The following is a 22,622-nucleotide window of genomic DNA, read 5'->3' on the forward strand; positions in this document are numbered from 1 at the left end:
TCCCCTTCCCTCTCTCTCTCTCTAATTCCTATGGTCTCTCGTCCCATTCCCTCTCTCTCCCCTTTCCCCTCTCTCTCTCTAATTCCTATGGTCTCTCTCCCCTTCCCTCTCTCTCTCTCCCCTTCCTCTCTCTCCCCTTCCCTCTCTCTCTCTCTCTAATTCCTAGGTCTGTGGTCTTTTGACCAGTGGATCCAGTGGAGGATGATGTGTATGTTCATTACTGTCTTCTTATCCTCCTCCTTCCTGCTCCAGGCCCAACGGCCCATGGGCCATTGCACCACAGCACTCTGTGTGTGTGTGTGTGTGTGTGTGTGTGTGTGTGTGTGTGGTGTGTGTGGTGTGTGTGGTGTGTGTGTGTGTGTGTGTGTGTGTGTGTGTGTGTGTGTGTGTGTGTGTGTGTGTGTGTGTGTGTGTGTGTGTGTGTGTGTGTGTGTGTGTGTGTGTGTGTGTGTGTGTGTGTGTGTGTGTGTGTGTGTGTGTGTGTGTGTGTGTGTGTGTGTGTGTGTGTGTGTGTGTGTGTGTGTGTGTGTGTGTGTGTGTGTGTGTGTGTGTGTGTGGTGTGTGTGGTGTGTGTGTGTGTGTGTGTGTGTGTGTGTGTGTGTGTGTGTGTGTGTGTGTGTGTGTGTGTGTGTGTGTGTGTGTGTGTGTGTGTGTGTGTGTGTGTGTGTGTGTGTGTGTGTGTGTGTGTGTGTGTGTGTGTGTGTGTGTGTGTGTGTGTGTGTGTGTGTGTGTGCGGTGTGTGTGGTGTGTGTGTGTGTGTGTGTGTGTGTGTGTGTGTGTGTGTGTGTGTGTGTGTGTGTGTGTGTGTGTGTGTGCAAGCAATGGCCCCTCTATAATGACCAGCTGTGACTGGACCTTGATGTCTTTGCCAACCATGAACAGGTGGCCACCCCTCAGGCAACACACAAAGAGAGAGAAGGAGTGAGAGATGGAGGGAGAGAGAGATATAGAAGGGGAGTAAGACAGTTCTCTTTCCCTCTCGAGCTGTATGTAGAAAATGTCTGTAGAACTGCCCCTGGTGCTGTCTGTCTCAAGCACTGTCTGTAGAACTGCCCCTAGTGCTGTCTGTCTCAAGCACTGTCTGTAGAACTGCCCCTAGTGCTGTCTGTCTCAAGCACTGTCTGTAGAACTGCCCCTAGTGCTGTCTGTCTCAAGCACTGTCTGTAGAACTGCCCCTAGTGCTGTCTGTCTCAAGCACTGTCTGTAGAACTGCCCCTAGTGCTGTCTGTCTCAAGCACTGTCTGTAGAACTGCCCCTAGTGCTGTCTGTCTCAAGCACTGTCTGTAGAACTGCCCCTAGTGCTGTCTGTCTCAAGCACTGTCTGTAGAACTGCCCCTAGTGCTGTCTGTCTCAAGCACTGTCTGTAGAACTGCCCCTAGTGCTGTCTGTCTCAAGCACTGTCTGTAGAACTGCCCCTAGTGCTGTCTGTCTCAAGCACTGTCTGTAGAACTGCCCCTAGTGCTGTCTGTCTCAAGCACTGTCTGTAGAACTGCCCCTAGTGCTGTCTGTCTCAAGCACTGTCTGTAGAACTGCCCCTAGTGCTGTCTGTCTCAAGCACTGTCTGTAGAACTGCCCCTAGTGCTGTCTGTCTCAAGCACTGTCTGTAGAACTGCCCCTAGTGCTGTCTGTCTCAAGCACTGTCTGTAGAACTGCCCCTAGTGCTGTCTGTCTCAAGCACTGTCTGTAGAACTGCCCCTAGTGCTGTCTGTCTCAAGCACTGTCTGTAGAACTGCCCCTAGTGCTGTCTGTCTCAAGCACTGTCTGTAGAACTGCCCCTAGTGCTGTCTGTCTCAAGCACTGTCTGTAGAACTGCCCCTAGTGCTGTCTGTCTCAAGCACTGTCTGTAGAACTGCCCCTAGTGCTGTCTGTCTCAAGCACTGTCTGTAGAACTGCCCCTAGTGCTGTCTGTCTCAAGCACTGTCTGTAGAACTGCCCCTAGTGCTGTCTGTCTCAAGCACTGTCTGTAGAACTGCCCCTAGTGCTGTCTGTCTCAAGCACTGTCTGTAGAACTGCCCCTAGTGCTGTCTGTCTCAAGCCCTGTCTGTAGAACTGCCCCTAGTGCTGTCTGTCTCAAGCCCTGTCTGTAGAACTGCCCCTAGTGCTGTCTGTCTCAAGCACTGTCTGTAGAACTGCCCCTAGTGCTGTCTGTCTCAAGCACTGTCTGGAGAACTGCCCCTAGTGCTGTCTGTCTCAAGCACTGTCTGTAGAACTGTCTGTCTGACTATCTTTCTGGAACACTATCTTCTATCTATCATACAATCTGTATGACAGTCTTTATGAAGGTCTGTATGAAGATCTGTATGACAGTCTGTATGACAATCTGTATGACAGTCTGTATGAAGGTCTGTATGACGGTCTGTATGAGAGTCTGTTTGACAATCTGTATGACAATCTGTATAACAGTCTGCTTGACAGTCTGCTTGACAGTCTGTATGACAATCTGTATAACAGTCTGTTTGACAATCTGTATGACAGTCTATATGACAATCTGTATGACAGTCTATATGACAATCTGTATGACAGTCTATATGACAATCTGTATGACAGTCTGTATGACAATCTGTATGACAGTGTGTATGACAATTTGTATGACCGTCTGTATGATAATTTGTATGACACTGTATGAAAATCTGAAAGAGAGTCTGTATGAAAATCTGTTTGACAGTCTGTATGACTCTCTCCGTCTCTCACCTTCTCCGCCCCTCCTCTGTCTCTCTCCCCCCTCCTCTGTCTCTCTCCCCCCTCCTCTGTCTCTCGCCCCCCTCGGTCTCTCCCCCCTCCTCTGTCTCTCTCGCCCCCTCCTCTGTCTCTCTCCCCCCTCCTCTGTCTCTCTCCCCCCTCCTCTGTCTCTCTCTCGCCCCTCCTCTGTCTCTCTCTTGCCCCTCCTCTGTCTCTCTCTAGCCCCTCCTCTGTCTCTCTCTAGCCCCTCCTCTGTTTCTCTCTAGCCCCTCCTCCGTCTCTCTCGCCCCTCTTCCGTCCCTGCAAAGAGACACATCCGTACGGATTCCAGGGGAGAGCATCCGGTAGACAGAGCAACCGATCACCAGGCTAGCAGCTCTATTGTAAATTCCATTTAAACTCTTGCAAAATACATTTCAATTGATGAATTTAAAAAAATCTGTATTTTTTTTAAATATGTGAGTCTCTCTATTATTGTAAAATCTTGGAGAGACTAAATTGAGAAGAAATAGGAAGGGCATTTATCTCAACCCTTCCGGATAGAATAGAATAGAATAGGTATAGGATAGAATTGATAGGATAGACAGAATTGAGAAGAAATTGAAATGGATTGGATCCCATTGCTACATTGTATTGTTCAGAGAGCAGGAAAGAGTGTGATGTTAATAAAGATGCTAACCACTAGTGGATATCTATGTGTAAAGGTGGCAGAGAGACAGGAAGACAGACAGAGAGACAGACAGAGAGACAGAGAGACAGGAAACTGAGTGGTAACAGAGTGTGATGTTATTATAGAGGCTAACCACTAGTGGATGTCTATGTGTTAAGGTGGCAGAGAGACAGGAAGACAGACAGAGAGACAGACAAACAGGCAGAGTGACAGGAAGACAGACAGGAAGACAGACAGAGAGACAGGAAGACAGACAGAGAGACAGGAAGACAGACAGAGAGACGGACAGAGAGACAGGAAGACAGACAGAGAGACAGACAGAGAGACAGAGAGACAGGAAGACAGACAGAGAGACAGACAGAAAGACAGACGGAGAGACAGGAAGACAGACAGAGAGACAGACAAACAGGCAGAGAGACAGGAAGACAGACAGAGAGACAGACAAACAGACAGAGAGACAGACAAACAGACAGAGAGACAGGAAGACAGACAGAGAGACAGACAGAAAGACAGACAGAGAGACAGACGGAGAGACAGGAAGACAGACAGAGAGACAGACAAACAGACAGAGAGACAGGAAGACAGACAGAGAGACAGACAAACAGACAGAGAGACAGACAGAGAGACAGGCAGACAGGCAGAGAGACAGACAGAGAGACAGGCAGACAGGCAGAAAGACCAGCAGACAGGCAGAGAGACAGGCAAGCAGGCATGCAGTCAGGCGTAGGGTTGAGAGACACTACTGTGATTTAGCACTGTGTGTGTTGTATTCTTCTTCGGAATGTGTGTGTGTTAGGGTTCTTGTTCAGGCAGTGGTTTAGCACTGTGTGTGTGTGTGTGTGTGTGTGTGTGTGTGTGTGTGTGTGTGTGTGTGCGCGTGTGTGTTGTGTTCTAGTTCAGATCGTGTGTGCGTTCTGCTTGTTAATATGTGTGTGTCCTGCATCTTACCATGGCACTCTGGCTGTGTGCCCACCCAGGTGCTGTTAGGTTGGCATGTTCTCTCTGAGGAACCTCGTAGGACATATCCCTGTTCACAGCTGAACGCCACCACACTGCCGACTGAGAAGTCTTCTCCGAGTCTGATACCGTGGCCTGGGATACCTGGATCCCCACACAGACCGGACGACTCTCCTGGAGAAGGAGGGGCGGAAAGAGAGATTACACATATATATATAAATATATAGCTTTTAATTAAACCTTTATTTAACTAAGCAACTAAGCAAGTCAGTTAAGAACATTAAGAACAAATTCTTGAAGGGTTAACTGCTTTGTTCAGGGGCAGAACGACAGTTTGACCTTGTCAGCTCGGGGATTTGATCCAGCAACCTGTCGGTTACTGTCACCACAATATATATATATAAATAAATATAGAAAATACTTTTAAAGAAGATTAAACATAATTGTCTTGAAAAAAGGTCTGAAAATAATGATATAGCGCCCGGAAGAGTCTCATAACGCCATTTGGTTATAATTTACATTTTCAAATAATTTCTCTCTCGCTCTCCTGGTTCGTCCTTCTGTCCTCAGAACATTAATGTAACAGATCCCAGACTGTTTGTAGACTGCAGTCACATGACCTAGTGGCCACATGGGGGGAATGTTACTATTGAAATGTTTCATCATTTCATAATTAATAAACGTTATTTAGAAGGGAAAAAAAGCAGCTGAAAATCCGATGTTTCTACATCAAACGGTTCTTGTTATATTTCACTCTTCTGTGATGTATATAAAGTCAAATATTGGAATGCAAAACACATTTCAACTCAGGGTACAGGTGGTGGTCTATATCTGACATGGTACAGGTGGTGGTCTATATCTGACATGGTACAGGTGGTGGTCTATATCTGACATGGTACAGGTGGTGGTCTATATCTGACATGGTACAGGTGGTGGTCTATATCTGACATGGTACAGGTGGTGGTCTGTATCTGACATGGTACAGGTGGTGGTCTATATCTGACATGGTACAGGTGGTGGTCTATATCTGACATGGTACAGGTGGTGGTCTGTATCTGACATGGTACAGGTGGTGGTCTATATCTGACATGGTACAGGTGGTGGTCTGTATCTGACATGGTACAGGTGGTGGTCTGTATCTGACATGGTACAGGTGGTGGTCTATATCTGACATGGTACAGGTGGTGGTCTATATCTGACATGGTACAGGTGGTGGTCTATATCTGACATGGTACAGGTGGTGGTCTGTATCTGACATGGTACAGGTGGTGGTCTGTATATCTGACATGGTACAGGTGGTGGTCTATATCTGACATGGTACAGGTGGTGGTCTATATCTGACATGGTACAGGTGGTGGTCTATATCTGACATGGTACAGGTGGTGGTCTGTATCTGACATGGTACAGGTGGTGGTCTATATCTGACATGGTACAGGTGGTGGTCTATATCTGACATGGTACAGGTGGTCTATATCTGACATGGTACAGGTGGTGGTCTATATCTGACATGGTACAGGTGGTGGTCTGTATCTGACATGGTACGGGTGGTGGTCAGGTGGTGGTCTATATCTGACATGGTACAGGTGGTGGTCTATATCTGACATGGTACAGGTGGTGGTCTATATCTGACATGGTACAGGTGGTGGTCTATATCTGACATGGTACTGGTGGTCTATATCTGACATGGTACAGGTGGTGGTCTATATCTGACATGGTACAGGTGGTGGTCTATCTGATCTGACATGGTACAGGTGGTGGTCTATATCTGACATGGTACAGGTGGTGGTCTGTATCTGACATGGTACTAGACATGGTGGTGGTCTATATCTGACATGGTACAGGTGGTGGTCTATATCTGACATGGTACAGGTGGTGGTCTATATCTGACATGGTACAGGTGGTCTATATCTGACATGGTACAGGTGGTGGTCTATATCTGACATGGTACAGGTGGTGGTCTATATCTGACATGGTACAGGTGGTGGTCTATATCTGACATGGTACAGGTGGTCTATATCTGACATGGTACAGGTGGTGGTCTATATCTGACATGGTACAGGTGGTGGTCTATATCTGACATGGTACAGGTGGTGGTCTATATCTGACATGGTACAGGTGGTGGTCTATATCTGACATGGTACAGGTGGTGGTCTATATCTGACATGGTACAGGTGGTGGTCTATATCTGACATGGTCTACAGGTGGTGGTCTATATCTGACATGGTACAGGTGGTGGTCTATATCTGACATGGTACAGGTGGTGGTCTATATCTGACATGGTACAGGTGGTGGTCTATATCTGACATGGTACAGGTGGTCTATATCTGACATGGTACAGGTGGTGGTCTATATCTGACATGGTACAGGTGGTGGTCTGTATCTGATCTGACATGGTACAGGTGGTCTATATCTGACATGGTACAGGTGGTGGTCTATATCTGACATGGTACAGGTGGTGGTCTATATCTGACATGGTACAGGTGGTGGTCTATATCTGACATGGTACAGGTGGTGGTCTATATCTGACATGGTGGTCTATATCTGGTACAGGTGGTCTATATCTGACATGGTACAGGTGGTGGTCTATATCTGACATGGTACAGGTGGTCTATACATGGTACTGATATCATGGTACAGGTGGTCTATATCTGACATGGTACAGGTGGTCTATATCTGACATGGTACAGGTGGTGGTCTATATCTGACATGGTACAGGTGGTGGTCTATATCTGACATGGTACAGGTGGTGGTCTATATCTGACATGGTACAGGTGGTGGTCTATATCTGACATGGTACAGGTGGTGGTCTATATCTGACATGGTACAGGTGGTGGTCTATATCTGACATGGTACAGGTGGTCTATATCTGACATGGTACAGGTGGTGGTCTATATCTGACATGGTACAGGTGGTGGTCTGTATCTGACATGGTACAGGTGGTCTATATCTGACATGGTACAGGTGGTCTATATCTGACATGGTACAGGTGGTGGTCTATATCTGACATGGTACAGGTGGTGGTCTATATCTGACATGGTACAGGTGGTGGTCTATATCTGACATGGTACAGGTGGTGGTCTATATCTGACATGGTACAGGTGGTGGTCTATATCTGACATGGTACAGGTGGTGGTCTATATCTGACATGGTACAGGTGGTGGTCTATATCTGACATGGTACAGGTGGTGGTCTATATCTGACATGGTACAGGTGGTGGTCTATATCTGACATGGTACAGGTGGTGGTCTATATCTGACATGGTACAGGTGGTGTAATAATTACATGGTACAGGTGGTGGTCTATATCTGACATGGTACAGGTGGTGGTCTATATCTGACATGGTACAGGTGGTGGTCTATATCTGACATGGTACAGGTGGTCTATATCTGACATGGTACAGGTGGTGGTCTATATCTGACATGGTACAGGTGGTGGTCTATATCTGACATGGTACAGGTGGTGGTCTATATCTGACATGGTACAGGTGGTGGTCTATATCTGACATGGTACAGGTGGTGGTCTATATCTGACATGGTACAGGTGGTCTATATCTGACATGGTACAGGTGGTGGTCTATATCTGACATGGTACAGGTGGTGGTCTATATCCTAGTTTGATGTGGTGGTCTATATCTGACATGGTACAGGTGGTGGTCTATATCTGACATGGTACAGGTGGTGGTCTATATCTGACATGGTACAGGTGGTGGTCTATATCTGACATGGTACTATATATCTGACATGGTACAGGTGGTCTATATCTGACATGGTACAGGTGGTCTATATCTGACATGGTACAGGTGGTGGTCTATATCTGACATGGTACAGGTGGTGGTCTGTATCTGACATGGTACAGGTGGTCTATATCTGACATGGTACAGGTGGTGGTCTATATCTGACATGGTACAGGTGGTGGTCTATATCTGACATGGTACAGGTGGTGGTCTATATCTGACATGGTACAGGTGGTGGTCTATATCTGACATGGTACAGGTGGTGGTCTATATCTGACATGGTACAGGTGGTGGTCTATATCTGACATGGTACAGGTGGTGGTCTATATCTGACATGGTACAGGTGGTGGTCTATATCTGACATGGTACAGGTGGTGGTCTATATCTGACATGGTACAGGTGGTGGTCTATATCTGACATGGTACAGGTGGTGGTCTATATCTGACATGGTACAGGTGGTGGTCTATATCTGACATGGTACAGGTGGTGGTCTATATCTGACATGGTACAGGTGGTGGTCTATATCTGACATGGTACAGGTGGTGGTCTATATCTGACATGGTACAGGTGGGTCTATATCTGACATGGTACAGGTGGTGGTCTATATCTGACATGGTACAGGTGGTCTATATCTGACATGGTACAGGTGGTGGGTACTATATCTGACATGGTATCTGACATGGTGGTGGTCTATATCTGACATGGTACAGGTGGTGGTCTATATCTGACATGGTACAGGTGGTGGTCTATATCTGACATGGTACAGGTGGTGGTCTATATCTGACATGGTACAGGTGGTGGTCTATATCTGACATGGTACAGGTGGTGGTCTATATCTGACATGGTACAGGTGGTGGTCTATATCTGACATGGTACAGGTGGTGGTCTATATCTGACATGGTACAGGTGGTGGTCTATATCTGACATGGTACAGGTGGTGGTCTATATCTGACATGGTACAGGTGGTCTATATCTGACATGGTACAGGTGGTCTATATCTGACATGGTACAGGTGGTGGTGGTCTATATATGACATGGTACAGGTGGTGGTCTATATCTGACATGGTACAGGTGGTGGTCTATATCTGACATGGTACAGGTGGTGGTCTATATCTGACATGGTACAGGTGGTGGTCTATATCTGACATGGTACAGGTACAGGTGGTCTATATCTGACATGGTACAGGTGGTCTATATCTGACATGGTACAGGTGGTGGTCTATATCTGACATGGTACAGGTGGTGGTCTATATCTGACATGGTACAGGTGGTGGTCTATATCTGACATGGTACAGGTGGTCTATATCTGACATGGTACAGGTGGTGGTCTATATCTGACATGGTACAGGTGGTGGTCTATATCTGACATGGTACAGGTGGTGGTCTATATCTGACATGGTACAGGTGGTGGTCTATATCTGACATGGTACAGGTGGTGGTCTATATCTGACATGGTACAGGTGGTGGTCTATATCTGACATGGTACAGGTGGTGGTCTATATCTGACATGGTACAGGTGGTGGTCTATATCTGACATGGTACAGGTGGTGGTCTATATCTGACATGGTACAGGTGGTGGTCTATATCTGACATGGTACAGGTGGTGGTCTATATCTGACATGGTACAGGTGGTGGTCTATATCTGACATGGTACAGGTGGTGGTCTATATCTGACATGGTACAGGTGGTGGTCTATATCTGACATGGTACTGAGGTGGTGGTCTATATCTGACATGGTACAGGTGGTGGTCTATATCTGACATGGTACAGGTGGTGGTCTATATCTGACATGGTACAGGTGGTGGTCTATATCTGACATGGTACAGGTGGTGACATGGTACAGGTGGTCTATATCTGACATGGTACAGGTGGTGGTCTATATCTGACATGGTACAGGTGGTGGTCTATATCTGACATGGTACAGGTGGTGGTCTATATCTGACATGGTACAGGTGGTGGTCTATATCTGGTGGTGGTCTATATCTGACATGGTACAGGTGGTGGTCTATATCTGACATGGTACAGGTGGTGGTCTATATCTGACATGGTACAGGTGGTGGTCTATATCTGACATGGTACAGGTGGTGGTCTATATCTGACATGGTACAGGTGGTGGTCTATATCTGACATGGTACAGGTGGTGGTCTATATCTGACATGGTACAGGTGGTGGTCTACAGGTGGTGGTCTATCTGACATGGTACAGGTGGTCTATATCTGGGTACTATCTATCTGACATGGTACAGGTGGTGGTCTATATCTGACATGGTACAGGTGGTCTATATCTGACATGGTACAGGTGGTGGTCTATATCTGACATGGTACAGGTGGTGGTCTATATCTGACATGGTACAGGTGGTGGTCTATATCTGACATGGTACAGGTGGTGGTCTATATCTGACATGGTACAGGTGGTGGTCTATATCTGACATGGTACAGGTGGTGGTCTATATCTGACATGGTACAGGTGGTGGTCTATATCTGACATGGTACAGGTGGTGGTCTATATCTGACATGGTACAGATGGTGGTCTATATCTGACATGGTACAGGTGGTCTATATCTGACATGGTACAGGTGGTGGTCTATATCTGACATGGTACAGATGGTGGTCTATATCTGACATGGTACATGTGGTCTATATCTGACATGGTACAGGTGGTGGTCTATATCTGACATGGTACAGGTGGTGGTCTATATCTGACATGGTACAGATGGTGGTCTATATCTGACATGGTACAGGTGGTCTATATCTGACATAGTACAGGTGGTGGTCTATATCTGTGGTACAGGTGGTGGTCTATATCTGACATGGTACAGGTGGTGGTCTATATCTGACATGGTACAGGTGGTGGTCTATATCTGACATGGTACAGGTGGTGGTCTATATCTGACATGGTACAGGTGGTGGTCTATATCTGACATGGTACAGGTGGTGGTCTATATCTGACATGGTACAGGTGGTGGTCTATATCTGACATGGTACAGGTGGTGGTCTATATCTGACATGGTACAGGTGGTGGTCTATATCTGACATGGTACAGGTGGTGGTCTATATCTGACATGGTACAGGTGGTGGTCTATATCTGACATGGTACAGGTGGTGGTCTATATCTGACATGGTACAGGTGGTGGTCTATATCTGACATGGTACAGGTGGTGGTCTATATCTGACATGGTACAGGTGGTGGTCTATATCTGACATGGTACAGGTGGTGGTCTATATCTGACATGGTACAGGTGGTGGTCTATATCTGACATGGTACAGGTGGTGGTCTATATCTGACATGGTACAGGTGGTCTATATCTACATCTGACATGGTACTGACATGGTGGTGGTCTATATCTGACATGGTACAGATGGTGGTCTATATCTGACATGGTACAGATGGTCTATATCTGACATGGTACAGGTGGTCTATATCTGACATGGTACAGGTGGTGGTCTATATCTGACATGGTACAGGTGGTGGTCTATATCTGACATGGTACAGGTGGTGGTCTATATCTGACATGGTACAGGTGGTGGTCTATATCTGACATGGTACAGGTGGTGGTCTATATCTGACATGGTACAGGTGGTGGTCTATATCTGACATGGTACAGGTGGTCTATATCTGACATGGTACAGGTGGTGGTCTATATCTGACTGGTACATGGTGGTCTATATCTGACATGGTACAGGTGGTGGACATGGTACAGGTGGTGGTCTATATCTGACATGGTACAGGTGGTGGTCTATATCTGACATGGTACAGGTGGTGGTCTATATCTGACATGGTACAGGTGGTGGTCTATATCTGACATGGTACAGGTGGTGGTCTATATCTGACATGGTACAGGTGGTGGTCTATATCTGACATGGTACAGGTGGTGGTCTATATCTGACATGGTACAGGTGGTGGTCTATATCTGACATGGTACAGGTGGTCTATATCTGACATGGTACAGGTGGTGGTCTATATCTGACATGGTACAGGTGGTGGTGGTACAGGTGGTGGTCTATATCTGACATGGTACAGGTGGTGGTCTATATCTGACATGGTACAGGTGGTGGTCTATATCTGACATGGTACAGGTGGTGGTCTATATCTGACATGGTACAGGTGGTGGTCTATATCTGACATGGTACAGGTGGTGGTCTATATCTGACATGGTACAGGTGGTGGTCTATATCTGACATGGTACAGGTGGTGGTCTATATCTGACATGGTACAGGTGGTGGTCTATATCTGACATGGTACAGGTGGTGGTCTATATCTGACATGGTACAGGTGGTGGTCTATATCTGACATGGTACAGGTGGTGGTCTATATCTGACATGGTACAGTGGTCTATATCTGACATGGTGGTGGGTGGTGGTCTATATCTGACATGGTACAGGTGGTGGTCTATATCTGACATGGTACAGGTGGTGGTCTATATCTGACATGGTACAGGTGGTGGTCTATATCTGACATGGTACAGGTGGTGGTCTATATCTGACATGGTACAGGTGGTGGTCTATATCTGACATGGTACAGGTGGTGGTCTATATCTGACATGGTACAGGTGGTGGTCTATATCTGACATGGTACAGGTGGTGGTCTATATCTGACATGGTACAGGTGGTGGTCTATATCTGACATGGTACAGGTGGTGGTCTATATCTGACATGGTACAGGTGGTGGTCTATATCTGACGTGGTCTGACATGGTACAGGTGGTGGTCTATATCTGACATGGTACAGGTGGTGGTCTATATCTGACATGGTACAGGTGGTGGTCTATATCTGACATGGTACAGGTGGTGGTCTATATCTGACATGGTACAGGTGGTGGTCTATATCTGACATGGTACAGGTGGTGGTCTATATCTGACATGGTACAGGTGGTTGTCTATATCTGACATGGTATAGGTGGTGGTCTATATCTGACATGGTACAGGTGGTGGTCTATATCTGACATGGTACAGGTGGTGGTCTATATCTGACATGGTACAGATGGTGGTCTGTATCTGACATGGTACAGGGGGTCTATATCTGACATGGTATCTGACATGGTACAGGTGGTGGTCTGTATCTGACATGGTACAGGTGGTGGTCTATATCTGACATGGTACAGGTGGTGGTCTATATCTGACATGGTACAGGTGGTGGTCTATATCTGACATGGTACAGGTGGTGGTCTATATCTGACATGGTACAGGTGGTGGTCTATATCTGACATGGTACAGGTGGTGTATATCTGACATGGTACAGGTGGTGGTCTATATCTGACATGGTACAGGTGGTGGTCTATATCTGACATGGTACAGGTGGTGGTCTATATCTGACATGGTACAGGTGGTGGTCTATATCTGACATGGTACAGGTGGTGGTCTATATCTGACATGGTACAGGTGGTCTATATCTGACATGGTACAGGTGGTGGTCTATATCTGACATGGTACAGGTGGTGGTCTATATCTGACATGGTACAGGTGGTGGTCTATATCTGACATGGTACAGGTGGTGGTCTATATCTGACATGGTACAGGTGGTGGACATGGTACAGGTGGTGGTATCTGACATGGTACAGGTGGTGGTCTATATCTGACATGGTACAGGTGGTGGTCTATATCTGACATGGTACAGGTGGTGGTCTATATCTGACATGGTACAGGTGGTGGTCTATATCTGACATGGTACAGGTGGTGGTCTATATCTGACATGGTACAGGTGGTGGTCTATATCTGACATGGTACAGGTGGTGGTCTATATCTGACATGGTACAGGTGGTGGTCTATATCTGACATGGTACAGGTGGTGGTCTATATCTGACATGGTACAGGTGGTGGTCTATATCTGACATGGTACAGGTGGTGGTCTATATCTGACATGGTACAGGTGGTGGTCTATATCTGACATGGTACAGGTGGTGGTCTATATCTGACATGGTACAGGTGGTGGTCTATATCTGACATGGTACAGGTGGTGGTATCTGACATGGTACAGGTGGTGGTCTATATCTGACATGGTACAGGTGGTGGTCTATATCTGACATGGTACAGGTGGTCTATATCTGACATGGTACTGGTGGTCTATCTGACATGGTACAGGTGGTGGTCTATATCTGACATGGTACAGGTGGTGGTCTATATCTGACATGGTACAGGTGGTGGTCTATATCTGACATGGTACATGGTGTATATCTGACATGGTACAGGTGGTCTATATCTGACATGGTCTACTGAGGTACAGGTGGTCTATATCTGACATGGTACAGGTGGTGGTCTATATCTGACATGGTACAGGTGGTGGTCTATATCTGACATGGTACAGGTGGTGGTCTATATCTGACATGGTACAGGTGGTGACATGGTACAGGTGGTGGTCTATATCTGACATGGTACAGGTGGTGGTCTATATCTGACATGGTACAGGTGGTGTCTATATGGTACTGATATCTGACATGGTACAGGTGGTGGTCTATATCTGACATGGTACAGGTGGTGGTCTATATCTGACATGGTACAGGTGGTGGTCTATATCTGACATGGTACAGGTGGTGGTCTATATCTGACATGGTACAGGGTGGTGGTCTATATCTGACATGGTACAGGTGGTGGTCTATATCTGACATGGTACAGGTGGTGGTCTATATCTGACATGGTACAGGTGGTGGTCTATATCTGACATGGTACAGGTGGTGGTCTATATCTGACATGGTACAGGTGGTGGTCTATATCTGACATGGTACAGGTGGTGGTCTATATCTGACATGGTACAGGTGGTGACATGTCTAGGTGGTGGTCTATATCTGACATGGTACAGGTGGTGACATGGTACTATATCTGACATGGTACAGGTGGTGGTCTATATCTGACATGGTACAGGTGGTGGTCTATATCTGACATGGTACAGGTGGTGGTCTATATCTGACATGGTACAGGTGGTGGTCTATATCTGACATGGTACAGGTGGTGGTCTATATCTGACATGGTACAGGTGGTGGTCTATATCTGACATGGTACTGACATGGTACAGGTGGTCTATATCTGACATGGTACAGGTGGTGGTCTATATCTGACATGGTACAGGTGGTCTATATCTGACATGGTACAGGTGGTGTATCAGGTGGTGGTCAGGTGGTGGTCTATATCTGACATGGTACAGGTGGTGGTCTATATCTGACATGGTACAGGTGGTGGTCTATATCTGACATGGTACAGGTGGTGGTCTATATCTGACATGGTACAGGTGGTGGTCTATATCTGACATGGTACAGGTGGTGGTCTATATCTGACATGGTACAGGTGGTGGTCTATATCTGACATGGTACAGGTGGTGGTCTATATCTGACATGGTACAGGTGGTGGTCTATATCTGACATGGTACAGGTGGTGGTCTATATCTGACATGGTACAGGTGGTGGTCTATATCTGACATGGTACAGGTGGTGGTCTATATCTGACATGGTACAGGTGGTGGTCTATATCTGACATGGTACAGGTGGTGGTCTATATCTGACATGGTACAGGTGGTGGTCTATATCTGACATGGTACAGGTGGTGGTCTATATCTGACATGGTACAGGTGGTGACATGTCTATCTATATCTGACATGGTATATCTGAGGTGGTGGTGGTCTATATCTGACGTGGTACAGGTGGTCTATATCTGACATGGTACAGGTGGTGGTCTATATCTGACATGGTACAGGTGGTGGTCTATATCTGACGTGGTACAGGTGGTCGATATCTGACATGGTACAGGTGGTCTATATCTGACATGGTACAGGTGGTCTATATCTGACATGGTACAGGTGGTCTATATCTGACATGGTACAGGTGGTGGTCTATATCTGACATGGTACAGGTGGTGGTCTATATCTGGGTCAGGTGGTGGTCTATATCTGACATGGTACAGGTGGTGGTCTATATCTGACATGGTACAGGTGGTGACATGGTCAGGTGGTGGTCTATATCTGACATGGTACAGGTGGTCTATATCTGACATGGTACAGGTGGTCTATATCTGACATGGTACAGGTGGTGGTCTATATCTGACATGGTACAGGTGGTGGTCTATATCTGACATGGTACAGGTGGTGGTCTATATCTGACATGGTACAGGTGGTGGTCTATATCTGACATGGTACAGGTGGTCTATATCTGACATGGTACAGGTGGTGGTCTATATCTGACATGGTACAGGTGGTCTATATCTGACATGGTACAGGTGGTGGTCTATATCTGACATGGTACAGGTGGTGGTCTATATCTGACATGGTACAGGTGGTGGTCTATATCTGACATGGTACAGGTGGTGGTCTATATCTGACATGGTACAGGTGGTGGTCTATATCTGACATGGTACAGGTGGTGGTCTATATCTGACATGGTACAGGTGGTGGTCTATATCTGACATGGTACAGGTGGTGGTCTATATCTGACATGGTACTGATGGTACAGGTGGTGGTCTATATCTGACATGGTACAGGTGGTGGTCTATATCTGACATGGTACAGGTGGTCTATATCTGACATGGTCTGGTATCTGACATGGTACAGGTGGTGGTCTATATCTGACATGGTACAGGTGGTGGTCTATATCTGACATGGTACAGGTGGTCTATATCTGACATGGTACAGGTGGTGGTCTATATCTGACATGGTACAGGTGGTGGTCTATATCTGACATGGTACAGGTGGTGGTCTATATCTGACATGGTACAGGTGGTGGTCTATATCTGACATGGTACAGGTGGTGGTCTATATCTGACATGGTACAGGTGGTGGTCTATATCTGACATGGTACAGGTGGTGGTCTATATCTGACATGGTACAGGTGGTGGTCTATATCTGACATGGTACAGGTGGTGGTCTATATCTGACATGGTACAGGTGGTGGTCTATATCTGACATGGTACAGGTGGTGGTCTATATCTGACATGGTACAGGTGGTGGTCTATATCTGACATGGTACAGGTGGTGGTCTATATCTGACATGGTACAGGTGGTGGTCTATATCTGACATGGTACAGGTGGTGGTCTATATCTGACATGGTACAGGTGGTGGTCTATATCTGACATGGTACAGGTGGTGGTCTATATCTGACATGGTACAGGTGGTGGTCTATATCTGACATGGTACAGGTGGTGGTCTATATCTGACATGGTACAGGTGGTGGTCTATATCTGACATGGTACAGGTGGTGGTCTATATCTGACATGGTACAGGTGGTGGTCTATATCTGACATGGTACAGGTGGTGGTCTATATCTGACATGGTACAGGTGGTGGTCTATATCTGACATGGTACAGGTGGTGGTCTATATCTGACATGGTACAGGTGGTGGTCTATATCTGACATGGTACAGGTGGTGGTCTATATCTGACATGGTACAGGTGGTGGTCTATATCTGACATGGTACAGGTGGTGGTATATCTGACATGGTACATCTGACATGGTGGTGGTCTGGTGGTCTATATCTGACATGGTACAGGTGGTGGTCTATATCTGACATGGTACAGGTGGTGGTCTATATCTGACATGGTACAGGTGGTGGTCTATATCTGACATGGTACAGGTGGTGGTCTATATCTGACATGGTACAGGTGGTGGTCTATATCTGACATGGTACAGGTGGTCTATATCTGACATGGTACAGGTGGTGGTCTATATCTGACATGGTACAGGTGGTGGTCTATATCTGACATGGTACAGGTGGTCTATATCTGACATGGTACAGGTGGTCGTATATCTGACATGGTACAGGTGGTGGTCTATATCTGACTGACATGGTCTACTGACATGGTACAGGTGGTGGTCTATATCTGACATGGTACAGGTGGTGGTCTATATCTGACATGGTACAGGTGGTGGTCTATATCTGACATGGTACAGGTGGTGGTCTATATCTGACATGGTACAGGTGGTGGTCTATATCTGACATGGTACAGGTGGTGGTCTATATCTGACATGGTACAGGTGGTGGGTCTATATCTGACATGGTACAGGTGGTGGTCTATATCTGACATGGTACAGGTGGTGGTCTATATCTGACATGGTACAGGTGGTGGTCTATATCTGACATGGTACAGGTGGTGGTCTATATCTGACATGGTACAGGTGGTGGTCTATATCTGACATGGTACAGGTGGTGGTCTATATCTGACATGGTACAGGTGGTGGTCTATATCTGACATGGTACAGGTGGTGGTCTATATCTGACATGGTACAGGTGGTCTATATCTGACATGGTACAGGTGGTGGTCTATATCTGACATGGTACATGGTGGTCTACAGGTGGTGGTCTATATCTGACATGGTACAGGTGGTGGTCTATATCTGACATGGTACAGGTGGTGGTCTATATCTGACATGGTACAGGTGGTGGTCTATATCTGACATGGTACAGGTGGTGGTCTATATCTGACATGGTACAGGTGGTGGTCTATATCTGACATGGTACAGGTGGTGGTCTATATCTGACATGGTACAGGTGGTGGTCTATATCTGACATGGTACAGGTGGTGGTCTATATCTGACATGGTACAGGTGGTGGTCTATATCTGACATGGTACAGGTGGTGGTCTATATCTGACATGGTACAGGTGGTGGTCTATATCTGACATGGTACAGGTGGTGGTCTATATCTGACATGGTACAGGTGGTCTATATCTGACATGGTGGTGGTGGTCTATATCTGACATGGTACAGGTGGTGGTCTATATCTGACATGGTACAGGTATACAGGTGGTGACATGGTATATCTGACATGGTACAGGTGGTGGTCTATATCTGACATGGTACAGGTGGTGGTCTATATCTGACATGGTACAGGGTGGTCTATATCTGACATGGTACAGGTGGTGGTCTATATCTGACATGGTACAGGTGGTGGTCTATATCTGACATGGTACAGGTGGTCTATATCTGACATGGTACAGGTGGTGGTCTATATCTGACATGGTACAGGTGGTGGTCTATATCTGACATGGTACAGGTGGTGGTCTGTATCTGACATGGTACAGGTGGTGGTCTATATCTGACATGGTACAGGTGGTGGTCTATATCTGACATGGTACAGGTGGTGGTCTATATCTGACATGGTACAGGTGGTGGTCTATATCTGACATGGTACAGGTGGTGGTCTATATCTGACATGGTACAGGTGGTCTATATCTGACATGGTATAGGTGGTCTGTATCTGACATGGTACAGGTGGTCTATATCTGACGTGGTACAGGTGGTGGTCTATATCTGACATGGTACAGGTGGTGACATGGTACTGGTATCTGACATGGTACAGTACTGACATGGTACAGGTGGTCTATATCTGACATGGTACAGGTGGTGGTCTATATCTGACATGGTACAGGTGGTGGTCTATATCTGACATGGTACAGGTGGTGGTCTATATCTGACATGGTACAGGTGGTGGTCTATATCTGACATGGTACGGGTGGTCTATATCTGACATGGTACAGGTGGTGGTCTATATCTGACATGGTACAGGTGGTGGTCTATATCTGACATGGTACAGGTGGTGGTCTATATCTGACATGGTACAGGTGGTGGTCTATATCTGACATGGTACAGGTGGTGGTCTATATCTGACATGGTATGGTACAGGTGGTGGTCTATATCTGACATGGTACAGGTGGTGGTCTATATCTGACATGGTACAGGTGGTGGTCTATATCTGACATGGTACAGGTGGTGGTCTATATCTGACATGGTACAGGTGGTGGTCTATATCTGACATGGTACAGGTGGTCTATATCTGACATGGTACAGGTGGTGGTCTATATCTGACATGGTACAGGTGGTGGTCTATATCTGACATGGTGGTGGTCTATATCTGACATGTGGTGGTCTATATCTGACATGGTACAGGTGGTGGTCTATATCTGACATGGTACAGGTGGTGGTCTATATCTGACATGGTACAGGTGGTGGTACTATATCTGACATGGTACAGGTGGTGGTCTATATCTGACATGGTACTGACATGGTACAGGTGGTCTATATCTGACATGGTACAGGTGGTGGTCTATATCTGACATGGTACAGGTGGTGACATGGTACTGGTGGTCTATATCTGACATGGTACAGGTGGTGGTCTATATCTGACATGGTACAGGTGGTGGTCTATATCTGACATGGTACAGGTGGTGGTCTATATCTGACATGGTACAGGTGGTGGTCTATATCTGACATGGTACAGGTGGTGGTCTATCTGATCTGACATGGTACAGGTGGTGGTCTATATCTGACATGGTACAGGTGGTGGTCTATATCTGACATGGTACAGGTGGTGGTATCTGACATGGTATATCTATATCTGACATGGTACAGGTGGTGGTCTATATCTGACATGGTACAGGTGGTGGTCTATATCTGACATGGTACAGATGGTGGTCTATATCTGACATGGTACAGGTGGTCTATATCTGACATGGTACAGGTGGTGGTCTATATCTGACATGGTACAGATGGTGGTCTATATCTGACATGGTACAGGTGGTGGTCTATATCTGACATGGTACAGGTGGTGACATGGTACAGGGTGGTCTATATCTGACATGGTACAGGTGGTGGTCTATATCTGACATGGTACAGGTGGTGGTCTATATCTGACATGGTACAGGTGGTGGTCTATATCTGACATGGTACAGGTGGTCTATATCTGACATGGTACAGGTGGTGGTCTATATCTGACATGGTACAGGTGGTGGTCTATATCTGACATGGTACAGGTGGTGGTCTATATCTGACATGGTACAGGTGGTGGTCTATATCTGACATGGTACAGGTGGTGGTCTATATCTGACATGGTACAGGTGGTGGTCTATATCTGACATGGTACAGGTGGTGGTCTATATCTGACATGGTACAGGTGGTGGTCTATATCTGACATGGTACAGGTGGTGGTCTATATCTGACATGGTACAGGTGGTGGTCTATATCTGACATGGTACAGGTGGTGGTCTATATCTGACATGGTACAGGTGGTGGTCTATATCTGACATGGTACAGGTGGTGGTCTATATCTGACATGGTACAGGTGGTGGTCTATATCTGACATGGTACAGGTGGTGGTCTATATCTGACATGGTACAGGTGGTGGTCTATATCTGACATGGTACAGGTGGTGGTCTATATCTGACATGGTACAGGTGGTGGTCTATATCTGACATGGTACAGGTGGTGGTCTATATCTGACATGGTACAGGTGGTGGTCTATATCTGACATGGTGGTGGTCTATATCTGACATGGTACAGGTGGTGGTCTATATCTGACATGGTACAGGTGGTGGTCTATATCTGACATGGTACAGGTGGTGGTCTATATCTGACATGGTACAGGTGGTGGTCTATATCTGACATGGTACAGGTGGTGGTCTATATCTGACATGGTACAGGTGGTGGTCTATATCTGACATGGTACAGGTGGTGGTCTATATCTGACATGGTACAGGTGGTGGTCTATATCTGACATGGTACAGGTGGTGGTCTATATCTGACATGGTACAGGTGGTGGTCTATATCTGACATGGTACAGGTGGTGGTCTATATCTGACATGGTACAGGTGGTGGTCTATATCTGACATGGTACAGGTGGTGGTCTATATCTGACATGGTACAGGTGGTGGTCTATATCTGACATGGTACAGGTGGTCTATATCTGACATGGTACAGGTGGTGGTCTATATCTGACATGGTACAGGTGGTGGTCTATATCTGACATGGTACAGGTGGTGGTCTGTATCTGACATGGTATGGGTGGTCTATATCTGACATGGTACAGGTGGTGGTCTATATCTGACATGGTACAGGTGGTGGTCTATATCTGACATGGTACAGGTGGTGGTCTATATCTGACATGGTACAGGTGGTGGTCTATATCTGACATGGTACAGGTGGTGGTCTATATCTGACATGGTACTATATCTGACATGGTACAGGTGGTGGTCTATATCTGACATGGTACAGGTGGTGGTCTATATCTGACATGGTACAGGTGGTGGTCTATATCTGACATGGTACAGGTGGTGGTCTATATCTGACATGGTACAGGTGGTGGTCTATATCTGACATGGTACAGGTGGTGACATGTACTGGTGGTCTATATCTGACATGGTACAGGTGGTGGTCTATATCTGACATGGTACAGGTGGTGGTCTATCTGATGGTACAGGTGGTGGTCTGACATGGTACAGGTGGTGGTCTATATCTGACATGGTACAGGTGGTGGTCTATATCTGACATGGTACAGGTGGTGGTCTATATCTGACATGGTACAGGTGGTGGTCTATATCTGACATGGTACAGGTGGTGGTCTATATCTGACATGGTACAGGTGGTGGTCTATATCTGACATGGTACAGGTGGTGGTCTATATCTGACATGGTACAGACATGGTACAGGTGGTCTATATCTGACATGGTACAGGTGGTGGTCTATATCTGACATGGTACAGGTGGTGGTCTATATCTGACATGGTACAGGTGGTCTATATCTGACATGGTACAGGTGGTGGTCTATATCTGACATGGTACAGGTGGTATATCTGACATGGTACAGGTGGTGGTCTATATCTGACATGGTACAGGTGGT

General features: G+C 46.5%; 1 protein-coding gene across 1 annotated transcript in view; it reads right to left on the reverse strand.

Moving 5' to 3' along the window:
- Positions 1 to 22,622, reverse strand: part of LOC135549478 (CUB and sushi domain-containing protein 1-like) — a 1,027,892-nt gene that overhangs the window by 43,443 nt on the left and 961,827 nt on the right. Inside the window, 1 exon segment of the mRNA XM_064979475.1 lies at positions 4,298 to 4,480. Within this exon segment, the coding sequence (XP_064835547.1) occupies positions 4,298 to 4,480 (183 nt within the window).

Source organism: Oncorhynchus masou, chromosome 12 (genome assembly GCF_036934945.1).
Source record: "Oncorhynchus masou masou isolate Uvic2021 chromosome 12, UVic_Omas_1.1, whole genome shotgun sequence".
NCBI classification, from domain to species: Eukaryota; Metazoa; Chordata; class Actinopteri; order Salmoniformes; family Salmonidae; genus Oncorhynchus; species Oncorhynchus masou.